The sequence below is a fragment of the Callorhinchus milii genome, unplaced genomic scaffold, assembly GCF_018977255.1.
Source record: "Callorhinchus milii isolate IMCB2004 unplaced genomic scaffold, IMCB_Cmil_1.0 Scaffold6, whole genome shotgun sequence".
Lineage (NCBI taxonomy): Eukaryota > Metazoa > Chordata > Chondrichthyes > Chimaeriformes > Callorhinchidae > Callorhinchus > Callorhinchus milii.
The window spans coordinates 18,066,962-18,084,252 of record NW_024704747.1 but is presented as its reverse complement, the minus strand read 5'-3'; the positions used below and the strand labels follow the sequence as shown (position 1 = coordinate 18,084,252).

General features: G+C 44.1%; 1 protein-coding gene across 1 annotated transcript in view; it reads right to left on the bottom strand.

Moving 5' to 3' along the window:
* Positions 1-17,291, bottom strand: part of LOC103182883 (collagen, type VI, alpha 1) — a 55,120-nt gene that overhangs the window by 18,561 nt on the left and 19,268 nt on the right. Inside the window, 7 exon segments of the mRNA XM_007900054.2 lie at positions 1,840-1,890; positions 3,254-3,316; positions 8,751-8,813; positions 13,445-13,507; positions 14,671-14,733; positions 16,376-16,411; positions 16,808-16,861. Of these exon segments, the coding sequence (XP_007898245.2) occupies positions 1,840-1,890; positions 3,254-3,316; positions 8,751-8,813; positions 13,445-13,507; positions 14,671-14,733; positions 16,376-16,411; positions 16,808-16,861 (393 nt within the window).

Sequence of the window (17,291 nt, the reverse complement as noted above, 5' to 3'; positions counted from 1 at the left end):
TGTAGTTGACCTAAACTGATCAGACATGCCAACTGAAACATCCCAATGGAATCAATGCAAGAGAAAATTCATGTTTTCTGGGAAGTTTGTAAATTGAATGAATTGGTCAAGGCTCCTTCTACCCATCAAAACACTGCTTCAGGTCAGAACTCCCTCTTCCCACCCATCAATGTTTCTACATATTGTGATTGCAGAAGCCAAAGTAGTGTAGCAGAGTATGAAATTCAGTAATAAAAGATTTGGAACATTTGAAGCTCAGATTTAATATTTTTGCGAGACAACATTAACCCTATTTGGTTAAATACCACACAATGTTTAGCACTCATTATATGACATTGAGTTCCTACCATCATGGCATGGAGGCAATAATAATAATACTGATAAGGGGGCATTTGACTATGCCTTTCACGTCTCAAAGCTACAGGATTTCCTGTAATGTACAGTGACTGTTTTGTAAGTGAATGCGGCAGCCACAGTCGGGACCTTGGTTTAACGAAACATCCGAAGGACAGAACCTCCAATAATGCAGCACTTCCCCAGCACAGTACTGGAGTGTCAGACTAGACTGGGACCTCAAACTGCTGAACCAACAACCTTCTAAATTAAAGGCGAAAGTGCTGCCAACTGAGCCATACTGACACTTTGGCTCCGTTTTCCCAGGACTCTATGAGGCATATCAGATGCATAACAAATCAAATGATTCCAGGAGGCGACTTTATGAATGCACGGAAAGTTTTCACGCATTATAACATCACTGGGGGGAATTTCCACCTGGGTCAATGTTTACACTATTTTCTTAGCATTTCAGAGTGTCCACAATTTGGTAAAATCTTAAATACAGCTTTATTTTTTTGTAACAGTTTTCTGTAGGCTTCGTTTAAGAAGTGCAGAAAGCCACCTTTAATTTATTTAAGGAAGGATGTACTTGCCTTGGAGGGTTGCAGTGTAGATTTACTAGGTTAGCACCAGGGATGAAGGGGCTGAGTTACGAGGATAGGCTGACCAATTTGGGCCTATATTCTCTAGAATATAGACGAATTAGAGGTGATCTTATAGAAACCTATAAGATCATCAAAGGGCATGATAGAGTAGATAGTGGGAGATTGTTTCCCCTGGTTGGAGAAACTAAAACCAGGAGTCACAACCTTAAAATCGGAGGCCAGCCCTTTCGCACTGAGTTTAGGAAGAACTTCTTCACTCAAAGGGTGGTGAATGTATGGAACTCGCTACCCCAAAGGACTGTTGATGCTCAGTCCTTGAACATATTCAAGACTGAGATAGATAGATTTCTTATTGCAAAAGGGATATGGGGATAAGGCAGGGTCAGGTTATTAGCTGGAGTTAGATTAGAAGATCAGCCATGATTGAATGGCGGGGTAGGCTCGAAGGGCCGAATGGCCTACTCCTGCTCCTACATGTTATGTTAAGGTTAACCTTGAATTCAGCAATTGGTCTAATTCTGGATCCTCTGAAATTCTGCTTAAACCGAGTGAATCTAGACCCACGCGAAATTTCTCCCACGTGTATAGTACACAATGCAAAGCAGTGCAGGTGTCAGTCTACAAAGACACATACATTGTGGCAAATTTCCACGATGTGGGGGGTGGGGGAATGGGGCTGTAATCACATCGTATTCCCAGATGGTCTGTAAATATTCGGATCTGGCACAAGTGGGTATTAACAGGAAATCCCACCGAATCGTCCCTTACAACCTATGGGGAAATCACCCTCAACTGTGTCCACTTTGTATCCTTGTGTGCACCTTGAAAATAGATGTGTAAAATAACAAAGAAAAAAGATGTGAGGCAGGAGATCAAAGAAGCTGTAGAAGACACTTACGGGTAATCCTTGTGGTCCCCTTGTCCCGTTGCCTGGCTCGCCAGAATCTCCCTGTCATTTCCAAGAAATAAAGGATAGTTAAGAAGAATATCAGCATCAGCAAGAAGTAAAACTGAGCAAGGCTAATCCTGCACTGAAGGTCTCAGATCTGCAGTTATTATGCTGTTAGCTTTTCTCCCGGGTCAAGTAAGCTGCCTTGAAAATTCTCTGCAGTCTGCAGTACACGTAGGTATCTTTACGTTTACAATTCATGAGTGGAACAGGTAACCAGGAAAGGTGCCTGAAGCCAGTCTGCTGGATTCATTTAAGAAATATTTTATAATATTAATAATTCTCATATTTGACATAGAGTTTTAACGACCAGAGGACCTCTCAAAGCGCTTCACAGGATATATTGTACAGCATAATGACTGTATTTTGTAGACAGATGAGGAAGTCAATTTGCAAACCGTACTGTCCTACAAACAGCCATGAAGTGAATGAACAATTTTATTGGGGAGGGAGGGTTGCTGGCTAGGACACCAGGAGAAATTCCATTCTCTTCTCTTTTCAAATAATGTCATGGTGGGCAATTTAACATCCACCTGAACAGGCAAACAGTTTGATGCTGTAATGGAAACTGGGGGGGGGGGTATTCTGCAAGGATAAAATCACTTGATCTGAAAAGCCCACAGAGGAGCATCAGTGCTATAGTGCAAGGGAGAAAGCAGAGCATTGGAAGCATTCATTTTGTGGAAAAGAAAAGGGAAATTGGACATGGGCTACCAGGATGGGATAACAGCAAAATGCAATTATTTGCAGTATTTCCTAGTGGTATTCCTTAATAAGGAATCAGAGTGGGACTGTTTCTGGTAACCTGACGTACATTCCCCCACCCACCCCACGGAAACTTTGCTCCGAAGCCATTCCCCAGGCCGACTGGAACTGGATGAAACCGATCATTATCCCTAGCAAACAGAACTGCCTTAGGTTCCTGCACTCTTACTTAATACTGTACATACACTCGAGGGCTCAGGTTTAGAATGGCCATTGACAAAGGAAAGCACAAGATTGGAAGAAAAGGAGCTGGATAGACAAACAATGAGATTGATGCTAAATCAAGTAGGTACAACATGGCACTGCTTGAGCCCTGGCCTGATCAGTATAAACGGTTGAGCTACTGAGTCCTGGTGTAACTGTTTAAAGATGGAATAGGAATCCTGCAGAATATCAGGACAGAACATGATCACAGCCGCTGGAATTCCTGGATTGCACATGAAACATGTTTCCTTGGAGTTGACAGGCACAGTAAATGAAGAATGCTCTGCCGCTCCTTGAAGGGTCGAGCCCAGTTCATAGGTTCAGCCATTCTGACTGGACCTGGGAGGTGGTGGAGACCTTACAATGACCTCAGGCTCACAGCCTGTGCTCTTACCGTTTCACCCATTGGCCCGGGATCTCCAGGGTAGCCCTTTGCACCTAGGGGTCCTTTTGGGCCCTGAAGAACAAACAAAAGACATAATATCAGGGGCTTGTTTGAGAAATAGCAGCTGAACATGTCAATGTGAAGTAGATGTAGTGATGTGTAGGGGCTAAATGAATAGTGATTAAGACAATTGTTTGCTATAACATTACAATCCCTCCCGAGCCAAACATACGGCCCTTTTAGTTAAGTTGTTCTTCTAAGTTGTCTCTCTCTCTTTCTCTCTCTCTCTCAAGCCCACACAAATACGCCTGAATCAGCGCCTCCAGATCTCAGAAGACTTTGTGCATTGCCCCCTCCCCCTTTGTCTGGCCTCCCAGCCTGGAGGAGGATGCTGAGAGGCAAGCAGCCAAGATTCCATGAGAAATCAAATAGAATTCATGTGTTTTCTTAACCCGCAAAATGTGTCTAGCACAGGACACCCCATGAAATGCAGTGTACAAGTCTCAGCTGTTTAAATGCTATTGACCTCTTTGCATGAGCGTTATGTACAACACACATTGGTATCAGCTTTGCTCTTACATAAAAAGATATGCATTAAAATTTATATACCATAGTATATGTGAAGTGGAGTCTATTTTGTAAGTGAACAAGGCTGTTAATTTGCACCCACCGATGTCCTGAAACAGCCACGAAGTGAACAACTAATTTTACTTGGAGGACTGTTGGCCCGGACATTGAAAGAAACTCCTTTCTCCTTTCGAACAGGATTGAGGTCTTTAATATCCATCTGAATAGGCAGGTGATTTAATGTCTCATCCAAAGGCCGTGACTTCTGGCAATGCAACGCTCCCACAGCAAGGCACTGGAGTGTCAGTCCCGAATAGATTGTGAGCTCAAAGTCCCAACCTGGGGCTTGAACTCGAAACCTGACTCAAGCGAGTGCGACCACCTGAGCCAACTTGATTTATTCTCTCTATTATTAAGGGCCTAGTCGGAGGAGCATTTCTTTCAGACTAAGTGGTTAAAGAAGCACGGCGGTAATTCACTCCTCCCTGACAGGAGACCTTGTTTTCTACTACCCAAACTTTCAGATGAAGTAGGAATGGAGACTGGACATCGGCATTCTCCTGGATCCTGGGTGATAATTGAATCGCAACATTGTCAACTATCACCCAGCCTGGCCGGCTCATGGGTAGGACTCGGAGGGGCAAGGATTCCTCCCACTCAGCTCTTGTTAACAACAACAACAACAACAAAATTACATTTATAGAGCGCCTTTCACAACGGGAGGACATCCCAAGGTGCTGGACAGTCAGGACCTGAGCATGGTGGAGGGGTAGAGGTGAGGGAAGGAAGAGAGGTGGGAGGGCGACTGAAGGCACGATCGAAGAGGAGTATCTTGAGACCGGCCTTAAAGGAGACAAGGGAGGAAGCGAGGCGAAGGGACTGTGGGATGGAGTTCCAGAGTGCGGGGGCAGAGAGGCTGAAAGCCCGGCCACCGATGGTATGACTGGTCGAGCGGGAGACATGGAGCAGGGAGGAGCCCACTGAACGGAGGGAGCGGGCTGGTTGGTAGGGAGTCAGCAGGTCAGAGAGGTAGGAGGGGGCAAGGCCATGGATGGCCTTGAAAGTGAGGACGAGGATCTTGAATTTGATCCTCTGAGGGTTGGGGAGCCAGTGGAGTCGGGCAAGGGTGGGAGTGATGGGGTCACGGAGCCTGGTGCGTGAGAGTACACAAGCTGCAGAGTTTTGGATGATCTGCAGCTTGTGAAGGGAAGAGTTGGGAAGGCCGATGAGGAGGGAGTTTCCATAATCGAGCTTTGATGCGACGATGGGTGAGGGTTTCGGCAGCCTGAGGGGTGAGGCAGTAGCGGAGTCTGGCAATGTTGTGGAGGTGGTGGTAGGAAGTGCCGGTTATGGCGCGGATGTGGGGGAGAAAGGACAGTTCAGCGTCAAACAATATACCCAGGTTCCTGACTGGCTTAGTGAGGTTGAGTGTGCAGCCGTGGAAGCTGATGCTGCCAGTGCCCGAGGTGTGGAGGTGCTGGCCCAAGCCAATCAGGAGGGCCTCGGTTTTGCTAACGTTCAGCCGGACAAAGTTATCCCTCGCCCAGGACTTGATGTCGGACAGGCAGTCGGTCAGGACGCCAGTAGTCCAGGAGTTGAGGGTGGAGGCAGAGAGATAGAGTTGGGTGTCATCCGCATACATGCGGAAATTTACCCCATGTCAGCGGATGATGTCACCAAGGGGGAGCATGTAGAGCGAGGAGAGGAAGGGACCGAGAACAGAGCCCTGAGGAATGCCACACAAGACGGTGTGGGGGCTGGAGGACAAGCCGTTTGCAGAGATGAAGCGGAGGCGGTGTGAAAGGTAGGACCTAAACCAGTCAAAGGGAGAACCTTGAAGGTTGAGGTGGGAGGAGAGGCGGTGGAAGAGGATTGAGTGGTCCACAGTATCAAAGGCGGCGGAGAGGTCGAGGAGGCAGAGGGAGCCCTGGTCACACATGGTCAGGATATCAATTGTGACCTTGACAACAGCAGTTTCCGTGCTGTGGGCAGCACCAAAACCCGATTAGAGGGGCTCATGGTGGGAGTGGGACGAGACAAAAGAACGAAGCTGGGAGGCGACAGCTCACTCAAGGACCTTAGACAGAAAAGGGAGGTGGGAGATGGGCTGGTAGCTAGTTAGCTGTGATGGGTCAAAGAAGGTTTCTTCAAGGTGAGGGTGCTAGTGGCTGTTTTGAGGGGGGTAGGAACAGTGCCAGATGACAGGGAGAGGTGTTAACCTTGCAAGCCAAACCCCAACGGTTGTCCATGCTGGACGAGCAGCGAAAACAGAGATACCACCACCTGCCAGGAGCTTTTCCAACCAGGAGACCTGAGCCATCAGGTCTGTCCACCAGGACCCTGTCCACTGTGCTCGTGGGAATAGCTTTGCTCTAGGAGATAATTTACATAATGTGTTGCTTTTTTAAATATTCAGTCTGGGGGTGTGTGGAGGGCATTCATCACACAGAGTACATTTCCTTTTGAATCATTCTTCCTCCCTCCTTCCTCTACAGAGCACTGACCCTTTTCAACCTGCATTTTAAACTCCACTGTGTCATATTAATGCTGCTTGCATTGTAACTTTATACCATATCAAAGCGTTTCCAAATACTTGACTAATTCCATGCAGGTGGCGTAATATGAAGTATCCCTGAGATAAACAGTTAGCTCCAGATTGACGCTACCGCACACAATATGGATTTAATGTACTCAGAATACTGTACATCCAGAGCCGGAACAATAAAAGAGAGGTTCTGGCTTGTTTTCAAAAGGAAAACGCACTAATTTCAGTTTTAATGACTTTCGAAAGTCTCTGTAATGGCAAGCTGGATTATGGTGGAATGTGGCTTGTAACATACCATCTGTTCACCTCTGGGGGGGGAGAAAGGCGGGCATAAGAGATGCCAGAACTTCTCCTTCAGGCAGTTTACTGAGAAAGTTTCACAGGTTGTTTAAATAGCTATTCTGTACTCCGTTGCTACGCTACAAAACTGTGCGGAGAAAACATCTGGTTTGTCCACGAGCCAGGACTCGATGGAAAGTTTTGCAGTGGGGCTGTACTATTGGGACTCAGTGGCGTCACCCTTCCGCAGTGTGCAGAGGAAGGTGACGTGGAGCAACCTCGCTGCTCCCTTCGCTCAGTGAGTCCCAACCAGGTTCAGGTACCCCATCCTATCCGCCTCAACATCAGCGCTTGGGATTTTAGCCAATCTGCCCCATTTCCTAGAACTCCATCCTGGAGTTTCTCCAACTAACTCCCTCCCTCATGTCCATCTCAAGACCTTCTTCAACCCTGTCTATGGTCATCTCTCCCCTCCCCACCTCCCTCTGGCTTCTACGACAGCTTGAGCTGCAAGCCTGGACTATCAAATGACCTGAACGATATTGTATAAATGTAAATTTGTATTATAGAGTTCTCTTGAGAGGTCCACCACTGCTTAGATTTCACCTTCCTCCATTTCTCTCCGCCACCCGCCTGCAGAGACTTTAGGTGTTCAGAACTGCCCAGGTGCCCAGAATCGTCTAATTGTTGTTCTGCTCTGTTCAGTATGTCTCAGGAATTTACCACACTTCTACATAAATATAAGGCAATTTCAAAAATATAAATTCGATTTTGCATTTTGTAATATTGTGCTGGTTAGATTTGCATTGCAATTATTTATTTGGGGAGCAGGGAGAAGGTCGCCAAACTTAGCCCATATCAATATAATGCAATGTACACTGGTAAAGGGCCTTTCATGTCGGGAAAAATGTCTCAAAGTGCTTGGTCGTGCAGAGCGCATGGAATATGACGCTCTCTTTGTTTCAAAAAGCTCTGAGGATTTTGCTGCTGGCTCTTCGCCTTTAAAGGACATAGCCCTTTGAGTAAGTGTCATGAACCGAGGAAATAATAATAATACTTGCATTTGATATAGCTCCATATCACGTCGTAGAAGATGTCTCAATGCGCTTCACCGAATATACTATAAAGTGGATTAACTGTGTATTTTGTGGGTGAAGCGCAGTAGCCAGTTGTGCACGGCAATGTCCCACATACATTCAATGAGTGAGAAAACAAAGCGCCTTGGAACGTCCTCTCGATGTGAAAGGCGCTATACAAATGTAATCTCATTGTTTTTGTCGGCCAGGAGACTGGGAGAAACTCCCTTGTCTTTTCAAATGGTACCATGGGATCTTTAGCGTCCACCTGAACAGGCAGACGGGACCTCAGTTTAACATCTCATCCAAAGTAAAGCAACTCCATCACTGCATCAGACTAGCTAAGACTAGGTAATTCCAAGTCCCGACATGGGGCTTGAACCCACAACTTCTGGCTTAGAAGTGAGAGTGCTCCCATTGAGCCAGAAAAGGGTATATCTGAGACAATGTTTTTGGTATGAGCCCTTTTGGATTTTGTGGGGTTGGAAGCAGGACTCTGCGAGCCCCTGGTTGTGGTATGATGATCACAGGTTGGTGGTGATGAAAGTTTATGTACTGGCATGACATAACTCATTGCAGTCTTTGCTAGTAAGCACCAGGGAAAACAATTTGGAAGCAAATTGACTTCTTAGCCAGGCTGTGATGACCCTGTAACATTCTAGATCGTGCACAGAGGTTTCTCCAGACAATGGAAAGAAAAAAGACAATCATCCAGACTGGGAAACATCTGAATCATACACTGCCTAGTAATAACACTGAATCTTACCTGATGTCTAAGCAGTCATCATCCGACAAGTTAACTGATCCCGTATCAGGCAGCAGAACACACAGCTCTTCCAGTTACATCCATAAAGGAACGCTGGTGCTAAACTAAACCCCTTCCTCAGTTAAACAGCTAAGCATTCGTTTAAAGGTCCATCATTGAGTTATAATGCAATTTGCTCCCACTGCAATGTGGACTCAGACCTGGGAGCACTGAGACCCACACCCCTGTATTTATTGTGGTTAAATTTAATGTACAGCAGCAAACGATACAAACCTCTTGTCCTGGCAGCCCTTCATCACCTTTGAAACCTAGTGGTCCTCTTTTGCCAGGCTCACCCTGGAACAGAAACAATTTTCAGGAAAACATATCATGGCAGTAGATTTACCTTTACACAGACAGTGGTGGAGCCATAAGCGGTCTGGATCCGAGCACACTGCCACCTCTCTCACACTGATACACAAACCTTCTAGTTTCAGCTTTGAACTTCAATGGGTGTCAATAGTAAAGATATCACAAGTTGCTGCTCAACACAGCCAGTAAATCCACACGTTGCGATACCCACACAATTGCAGTACTTCTCATCCACCATAGGTTTACAATTTACCATAAGGTCTACAGTAAGGTCTCCCACAAGTAAGCTTTACTGTAAGGTAAAGCTTACTTGTCCAACATAAAACTTTGATCTCAAGTTTTAATTGTTATAGTATAATCAGTCGATGTTGTGCTTGATGACAGTCAGCAAAGCGGAGTTGTTAGTGTTTATAATCTAAAACAAAGTAGGATGCAGTGCCTCTGATGGAACCAAAAGGTCTTAGTGCTAATGCACCAATACTTCCGAGTCATACGGTCTGCAACCATGTGCGTAAAATGAACAGCAGCTTTATCATTGGTGCAATTATACCATAACCCTATTGACATACCATCAAATGTCCTAATTCAGCACTCAGACTTCCAACAATAAATGAAGCCCAGCCAAAGTCTTTTGAAATGCTCAGTGCATCTGATGTTCATTACGCTGCTGGAAATGCAAAAAGGATTGGGTTTCCACTGTTGTCATCTCCAGCCTCTGCATTTAGAATTAAACCTAAATAAATTGCTCTAAATTAGTATTCAAAATTTACAACTTTCTTTGTGATATCAAGAGCAAGGGGAGCCTATCAAATAAATCAAGTGCATTACCTGGCACAACAGGAAGAGTACTGCTGTGTGAAAAGCCTGGGACTGAGAGTGTCTGGCGTGCTCAGTCTTACTGATTGAAAGCAGACCTGCTCCAATCTTAGCTAGCAAGAAACACAAACCCTTTCTTGTTTGGTTTTCAATTGAATCAGCTCAATTTGATTGGATTTGTGGATCTTGTGGGCAGAGTGGAGCCTGGCTATTAACATTCCGCCGTGTGTCAGTCAAAGCCCATCCATCACTAGAGCTAGATATCATATAAAGTGCCGGCTTGAGCCTGAAATGGAGTACTGATGTTCGTGTGTTAGCACTGAGGTCACGGCTTCAAGTTGCTCGATTACTTTGTGTGGACTCCAGTTCCTTATCAGCATTTCTACTGTTAGTGTGTGTGGATTATCAAAATGAGGATAGCATCAATCCTGTGTTACCTCTCACACTTAGAATAGCACACCAACCCTCACTGCTCAAATGCACACATTAAGAATGGTTACTTGGGTTTGGTCAATTGAATCAGCTCAATTTGATTGGATTTGTGGATCTCGTGGGCGATCAGAGCCTGCTGATTAACATTCTGCCATGTGTCGGTTACAGCCCATCCAACACTAGAGCTTAACATATAAATATACATATAAATATATACATTGTATATGTTATAGTTATCGAATAACATTGAATAGCTTGAGCTGCAAATGGAAAACTGATGCACGGGTTGCCAATCTTTGAGGAGCGATACACCAAGTATGAGTCACTGCTTTCAGGGGCGGAGGGGCCAGAGGAGAAAAGGAAGCACTGTCCTCCAGTTCAAATCATCACTGTTTCCCACAAAGAGGATGGACCAATTAAAAAGATCCTCACTCGCAGCAACAGCTAAAGCTTTTACTCACAGAAAACAGAAGAATGGTCCAAATGAATATAATACTAATAATCATACTTGCATTTGATATAGTACTTTATTACATCATTGAAACGTCTCAAAGCTCTTCACAAGATATACTGTGAAGTGCAGTGACTGTATATTTTATGAGTCAAATGCGACAGCCATAGTGATAGCACATAGTGATGTCCCACGAACAGCCATGGGTTGAGTGACCAATTTTATTTGAGGGGTTGTTGGCAAAGACATCAGGAGAAACTCACTTCTCTTTTTAATTAGAGCCAAAGGATCTTTAATGTTCTGGCAGACCAGACCTCGGTGTAACGTCTCATCCAAATGACTGCACCTTCGACAGAGCAACATCCCGCCAGCACTATATTGAAGTATCATCTTAGACTGAGTGATTCCAAGTCCCGATGTGGGGCTTGAACCCTCAACCTTCTGATTCAGAGGCGAGAGTGCTACCACTGGGCCAGGCTGACACACATATTAACACACATGAGAACAGCGCATTAGCACACGGAACAGACCCTCTATACAAAGCTTCCTGTTAAGAGTTTCTGTGTTCCAAGGACATTAGATATAACCCTTTTTTTGTTTAGTTAAGAGGATAATCTGTGGCTTGCAGTCTCAACAACTGCCGTCTTGGACAACTCACTCAGGGGAGTATGAGACATGACACCAATAAATTGCTGGTTCAAACTCTAGCATATACACTCACTCCTTCACCCCTGAGGTTGATAAAATGGTGACTATTCCCAAAATATATATTTTTAAAAATAAATTTAATATCTTTAAATTTTTATTGAACAGCATCAGGAAACAGTTCTACTCTGGGGGAACTCGAAGAGTCAGAGGATTGACTTTTCCTATAAGAAATTTGTGCAGCCACTGGCTGAACCAGAGCATGGGCTTTGGGAAGAATGTGTGATGTTTAAAGTTTGTTGAATAATTGTATGTATGTTGAAGCCAAATCCTGTTTAAACAAGCACTGGCGACATCTCCTAAAACTGGCCTGTATTTTGCATTGCACTGGGTACGGCCCTCAGGGGACAGCTGGGTAAGGTATAGTGCATTGAGCCATTGCTCACAGTTTTGTAGCTAAGATGATCTGTCAGAATCCGAGACAAGACCAAATAACATTAAACACACTTTCACAGCCCGAGCCAGGATGGAGGAATGACCAAGAATTGCTTTGTGATAAGTCTCAAAAGAAGTCTTATTTTCCAAAGGAGATCCAGTTCATTGCACTGAGAACATTCCTAATTGTTGTGTGCATAAATCTAGTTTGTTCCAAATAATTAGTCGATGGGCTATGTTTAGAAATTCCTAAAATGTTAATCAGGAACTATGTGTCAGAGAGAGAGTGTGATGCCCTGCTCCTGCCATCATTCCCAATGTCACTGTCCATAAAGTTAGGCTGTTCAGTTGACTTGCGAATGATTGCTTTTGACTGCCAGTCAGAGCAAGCACAGCTTTTTTGCTAAACAAAATCTAAAGAATAATTTTACTGAAGCCGAAAATCAAACACACAGCTACTTGGAAGTCGGGATTTTCTGGCAACCTGCTCCAGCAATTAAACATTGACAAATGCGCAAACACTCGACTATCTAGCATTTTGGGACGCCCTCCTGATGTGAAAGATGCTATATCATTGCAATTTGTTGTTGTTAATTCCCTTCCGGGTAAATAAATACTTCCTGTCTGTTCTGAAATTGTCTTTTGCAACTCTAAACACATGTCCTCTTGTTCTACTGTCTTGTGCATCCTAAACTATATTTCTGGATTTACTTTTTGAAACCCATTTATAACTATAAGGTCTCCTCTGAGATGTTCCCTTTCCAGACTTGTCTAATTATTGCTCATTGCTCATTCCTCTAATGACACAGTGAACGGTGAGTTAACTAATACACCTAAATCTCTTCCACCTTGGCAAGCCCTATGCCTCTACGATGTATATGTGTTTTTTATTCTTACTTTAAATAAGACTTACTCCACTGAAATGTTTTATCTCATTTAAACAAGTCCTTGGACGAAAAAGAAACAGGCGAAAAGATACTATTATAAATTTCTAAACATCCTTTGCTATTCTGAGTATCAAATAAATATCACTAGAGCCTTCTGTTCATCCTCTACAATCTGGGGTATAAAAGCCACTGATGTTTTAAATGCAGAAACAACCCTTTTCCACTGCACACATCTCCCTAGGGCCCATTTCATAAGGAATTTGCATTCATTTCATTACAGGCAATTCCATTAAGCTAACAGGAAGAAAAGACAGGACTTGCATGAAAATAGAGCTTTGTCACATTAGAACATCTCAAAGCACTTCACAAGTAATTACTGTCAAGTATAGTGACTGTTTTTATAGGCAATGGCAGCATTCATTTGCACCAGTTGGGTCCCACTAATATCCATGAGGTGAATAACCAATTGACTTATATGACTGTTGGCCAAGACATGGGGAGAAACTCCTTTCTCTTTTTAAATATTGCCATGGGATTTTGTGTGTCCACCTGAACAAGCAGACAATTTAATGTTTCATTGAAAAGACAGCAACTCCAATGATACAGCACTCACCCAGCACTGCACTGGAGTGTCAGCGTAGACCAGTGGTGGTCAACCTGTGACCTCTAGGGCTGTCAAGAAGCAGTCCCCCCCACCCCCAAACATTCACCTGAGTCTAGGTATGTCTGAGTTCGCTTGGTAGTGTGTTTTCTTGATTTAATATTTTGTGGCATAAATTAAGAAATATTCAATCAAGAACATTTATTTTGTTGGTCAAACATAAAGGTTGGTCACCACCTGAGGTCAAGATGTGTAGACAAGATTCTGTGCTTTCTTAACTGTTCTGACCACCTTTTAGTCACAGTTTAGACCACAGTTCAGTAGACATCATCTTTAAGTGTGTACTTACTGGATTTCCCTGCTTTCCGGTAGGACCTTCACGTCCCTGTTCTCCCTGAGGCCCTGAATCTCCCTGTAGAGAAGAAAGGATAGAAACTGAGTATGAAGCCATCATGCTTTTACTTAAACCCTCGATTATCACTAATCATTTGTATCCTGTTGTAGGTCATGAAAACTTTCACTGGTGCTCGCAGCCTCTCTAAAGTAAGATAGCAAGCAAATAATGTCTGCAGCCAATGCTATTCCATACCTCGGCCCGTCGCCAGAGAAGAGTAAATTTACCAAAATGATTCTGAACACTTAACACTGCATCACAATCCATTCCAGGTCTGACTTGAGGAGCCAATGAGCTGTTTCTGTTTACATTTTACATATATATCGGAGGAGGAAAGGTGGCCAAAGGCACGATTGGAAACGTAGATCTCAAAGGAGGTTTGAAAAGCGGGGGATAGGGGGGAGGAATGGGGAAGAGCGTGAGGCAGAGGGGCTCCGGGATGGACAGAGGGTGACAGAATGGCTGAAAGCTTGGCCACTAATGGTGGAGTGGATCAGGCGGGGGCGACATGGAGCAGGCCAGTGTTCACTGAGAGTAAAGATCAACCAGAGCACCATTTCACAATTCTATAACCACTTGCTTTCCCACATGGTCTTCCCACGGGAAGAACGAGTAAGACTCGCGAAGACTCTGGTTGTTTAGCAAAGTCCGAACCAGGCAGGAAGCTGTAGACTAGCTGAGAAGGCGTGTTCAGTAGCTTTCTGAGTGCTTCCTGGCTGGTGGCTAGAAGTCAGATACTCTGGGGGTGTTTGGGGGTGGCACTGTAGTGAGTGGAGCTTGACGTACAGACCACTACACTCTTCAGCAGAATATTGAGGAAAAGCACAGGTTGTGGAAATTGAAACACCTATTCTCCCCTACAGTGTAGTTGTGAAAGAATCCCTGGGTGGTTAGACTTGGCGTGAATCCCAGTCAATCTTTCATCAGCGAGTGACTTGTCTGCTGACAGGAAACTTTGACAGATACCAGGCTGTTGATGATCCCAGGATTAAAGAAATGCAAAATGTATTTCATAAGTTGGTAATTTCAGTAGAAAGTGTTCAAGATCAACGTTCTGCACACAATTAATCTTGCGATTGCCCAAAATAGCAATTTTGTTACATTTATAATAGGATTCCCCATTATAAAGACGCAACAAGATAATCTACTTGGACAATGATAGACCCCGATATCTCAGATACCTTGGTTCCCCTGGATCCTCTTCTCCCTGGAGGTCCTGCTGGTCCATCCTCACCTAGAACACCCTAGAGACCAGGAGAAATACAATGATCAGGTTTATGAGATCCATACAGTATCAATCAGGCAAACACTTACATGACTCAATGGGCAAAGATCTGTGCAAATGTCTGTTAGTTGCCCACAAAATATACAGTTAATTCACTTTACAGTATATTCTGTGAAGTGCTTTGAGATGTCTAGAAGACGTAATAAGGCGCTATATCAAACGCGAAGCTTATTATTTATATGGTTTTGCAGCCCAACAGGTCCTTGATGATGGTGTGGTAGAAATATACAGTGACTAGAAAGAGCCTATGCCACAGTGTTGCCACCAAAGATTTCAATGTTCGTAGAAGATTAATTTCTTTTAAAAAAACATATGGGCAAAATAATCCCTCAGGTTGTGAGGCATAAGGACTTTCACAAATAAAAATCCTTGCATTTGGTACAGAATCTTCATAGCAGGAGGATGTTTCAAAGTGCTTCACAGCATTCACTATAGAACTGTAATTTGAAGGAGAAAGTGACAGCCAATTTACACATAGCGAGGTCCCACAAACAGCCATGGAGTGAATTGGCAAGGAGAAACCTCCTTTTCTTTTCGAATACTGCCATGGGATCTTTAATTTCCACCTGAACAGGTAAAGGGGACCCTGTTTTAGCATCTCATCTGAACAACACAGCATTCCCTTAGTACTGTATTGAGATGTCAGCCTGGATTTTATGAGTTCAAAGTCTTGATGTGGAGCTTGAACTTTCTGAATGAGAGATGAGAGTGGTACAACTGAGCCACTTTAAAACTTCTAAATTGAAATTCATTTTCCAAAAACAATAATAAATTGGTCATTTTCAATCTACGACTGTTTGTGGAACATTGCTGTGCGCAATTGGCTGCCACGTTTGCCCACAAATATACAGTCAATTCACTTTACAGTGTGTTCTGTGAAGCGCTTTGGGACGTCTTCCCGACGTGAAAAGCGCTATATCAAATGCAAGGATTATTATTATCATATTATTATTAAGGCTATATCAAAAGTAAGGATTGGTGTATGAAAAAACAAGTCGATGCACAGTACAATAGAACTGAAGGTGTTATCCTTGGCAGGAAACCTGAAGCATTTTCAAATTAAGTCCACTAAAGGTTATATATCATCATTAACAAAAATAATGTTTGATGTGTAGAATATTGCAGTAGTGAAATGAAGTATTAAAAGTATACAAGGAATGAAATGCAAGGGAAATATCATAATATCCTTGCATTTGATATAACATGAGGTCTATAGCACGATATAACATCAAGACATCACAATGCCTTCACAATATGTATTGTAAAGTGGTGTGACTGTGTGTATTTTGTGGGTAAATGTGGCAGTCAATTTGCACCTAGCAAAGTTCAGGGAGTGAAAGACCCATTTTATTCAGGAGATTATTGGTCAGGAAATCAGGAGAAACTTCCTTCTCTTTTCGAATACTGCCACGGGATCTCTAACAAACAGGCAGACAGGACCTTGGTTTATCGTCTCTTATCACATGCGTGTGGGACCAGTTCATAGCACTTGTGTAGTTTTATTCAATGCGTTGTTTTATTCAAATGTACTGGGGCTTGAAGACAGTGAAAGATCTTCTCACTGAGTTCCTACTCGCAGACGATGATAAGTGACACATTACCTTTGGGCCCGCAGCTCCATCCCCTCCAGGAGAACCCTGTGAAGGAAATACTTAACATCAGTGAATAGTACAAAGATAAGATGAATCCCCCCTCACCATTCCCCATGTATGCAAACCACCCAGGGCTGTCCAGTTTCCCACAGGAAGGGAAATCAATTTGAACCTCATTTAAAGTGATTTTGATCCTTAACCGCAGCTATCACGAATGTTGATTTAACATCTATGTTTACTGTAGCTATTAAACATCAGCCACATTCCATTTCATTCCAGGCATATAGCATTGGACTGTAATATGAACCCTTATTTCCAATGTTGGTACCGTAAACACACCCCACCCCACCACGGTCCCATTTCCCCCCCACACCCACCCCCACTGGTTCTTTGTTGCTGGATCGCTGGAAGAGATTTCACTGAAAGAATGTTCTCACTTACATCATCGCCTCGCTCTCCAAGCTCCCCGTTACTTCCTCTTGTTCCAGGGTCTCCCTGTTCATGCAAAACATCAACAATCACTTTAACCTCGTCACGTAGTGTTTGTGCTGGGCACCGCTTCACTACATGTGACCTTACAGGAGGGACAGAGCCACGGCACAAAGTCCCCCTTTGTTACTGACTACTCACACATAATCCCACAAAAATGGGTCTCACGCCCTCCCCCCCTTGAGTCATGCTCACCCCTCGGTATCATTATCCCCTCTCAAGTCTCATTCCTCCGTTGAATCTCATCCCCCCCATGAGTAACACATCCCCTCGATCTGTCCTCTTGAGCCTCATGTCCTCCCTCCTCCCCTGGAGTCTGATTTCTCTCTCCCCCCCACTGTGTCTCACTTCCCCTCCTGAGTCTCATTGCCACCTCTGCACCCCGAGCCATGCTCCCCCCTTGAGTTTTATCCCCTTCTCTTTCCCCCCCATCTCT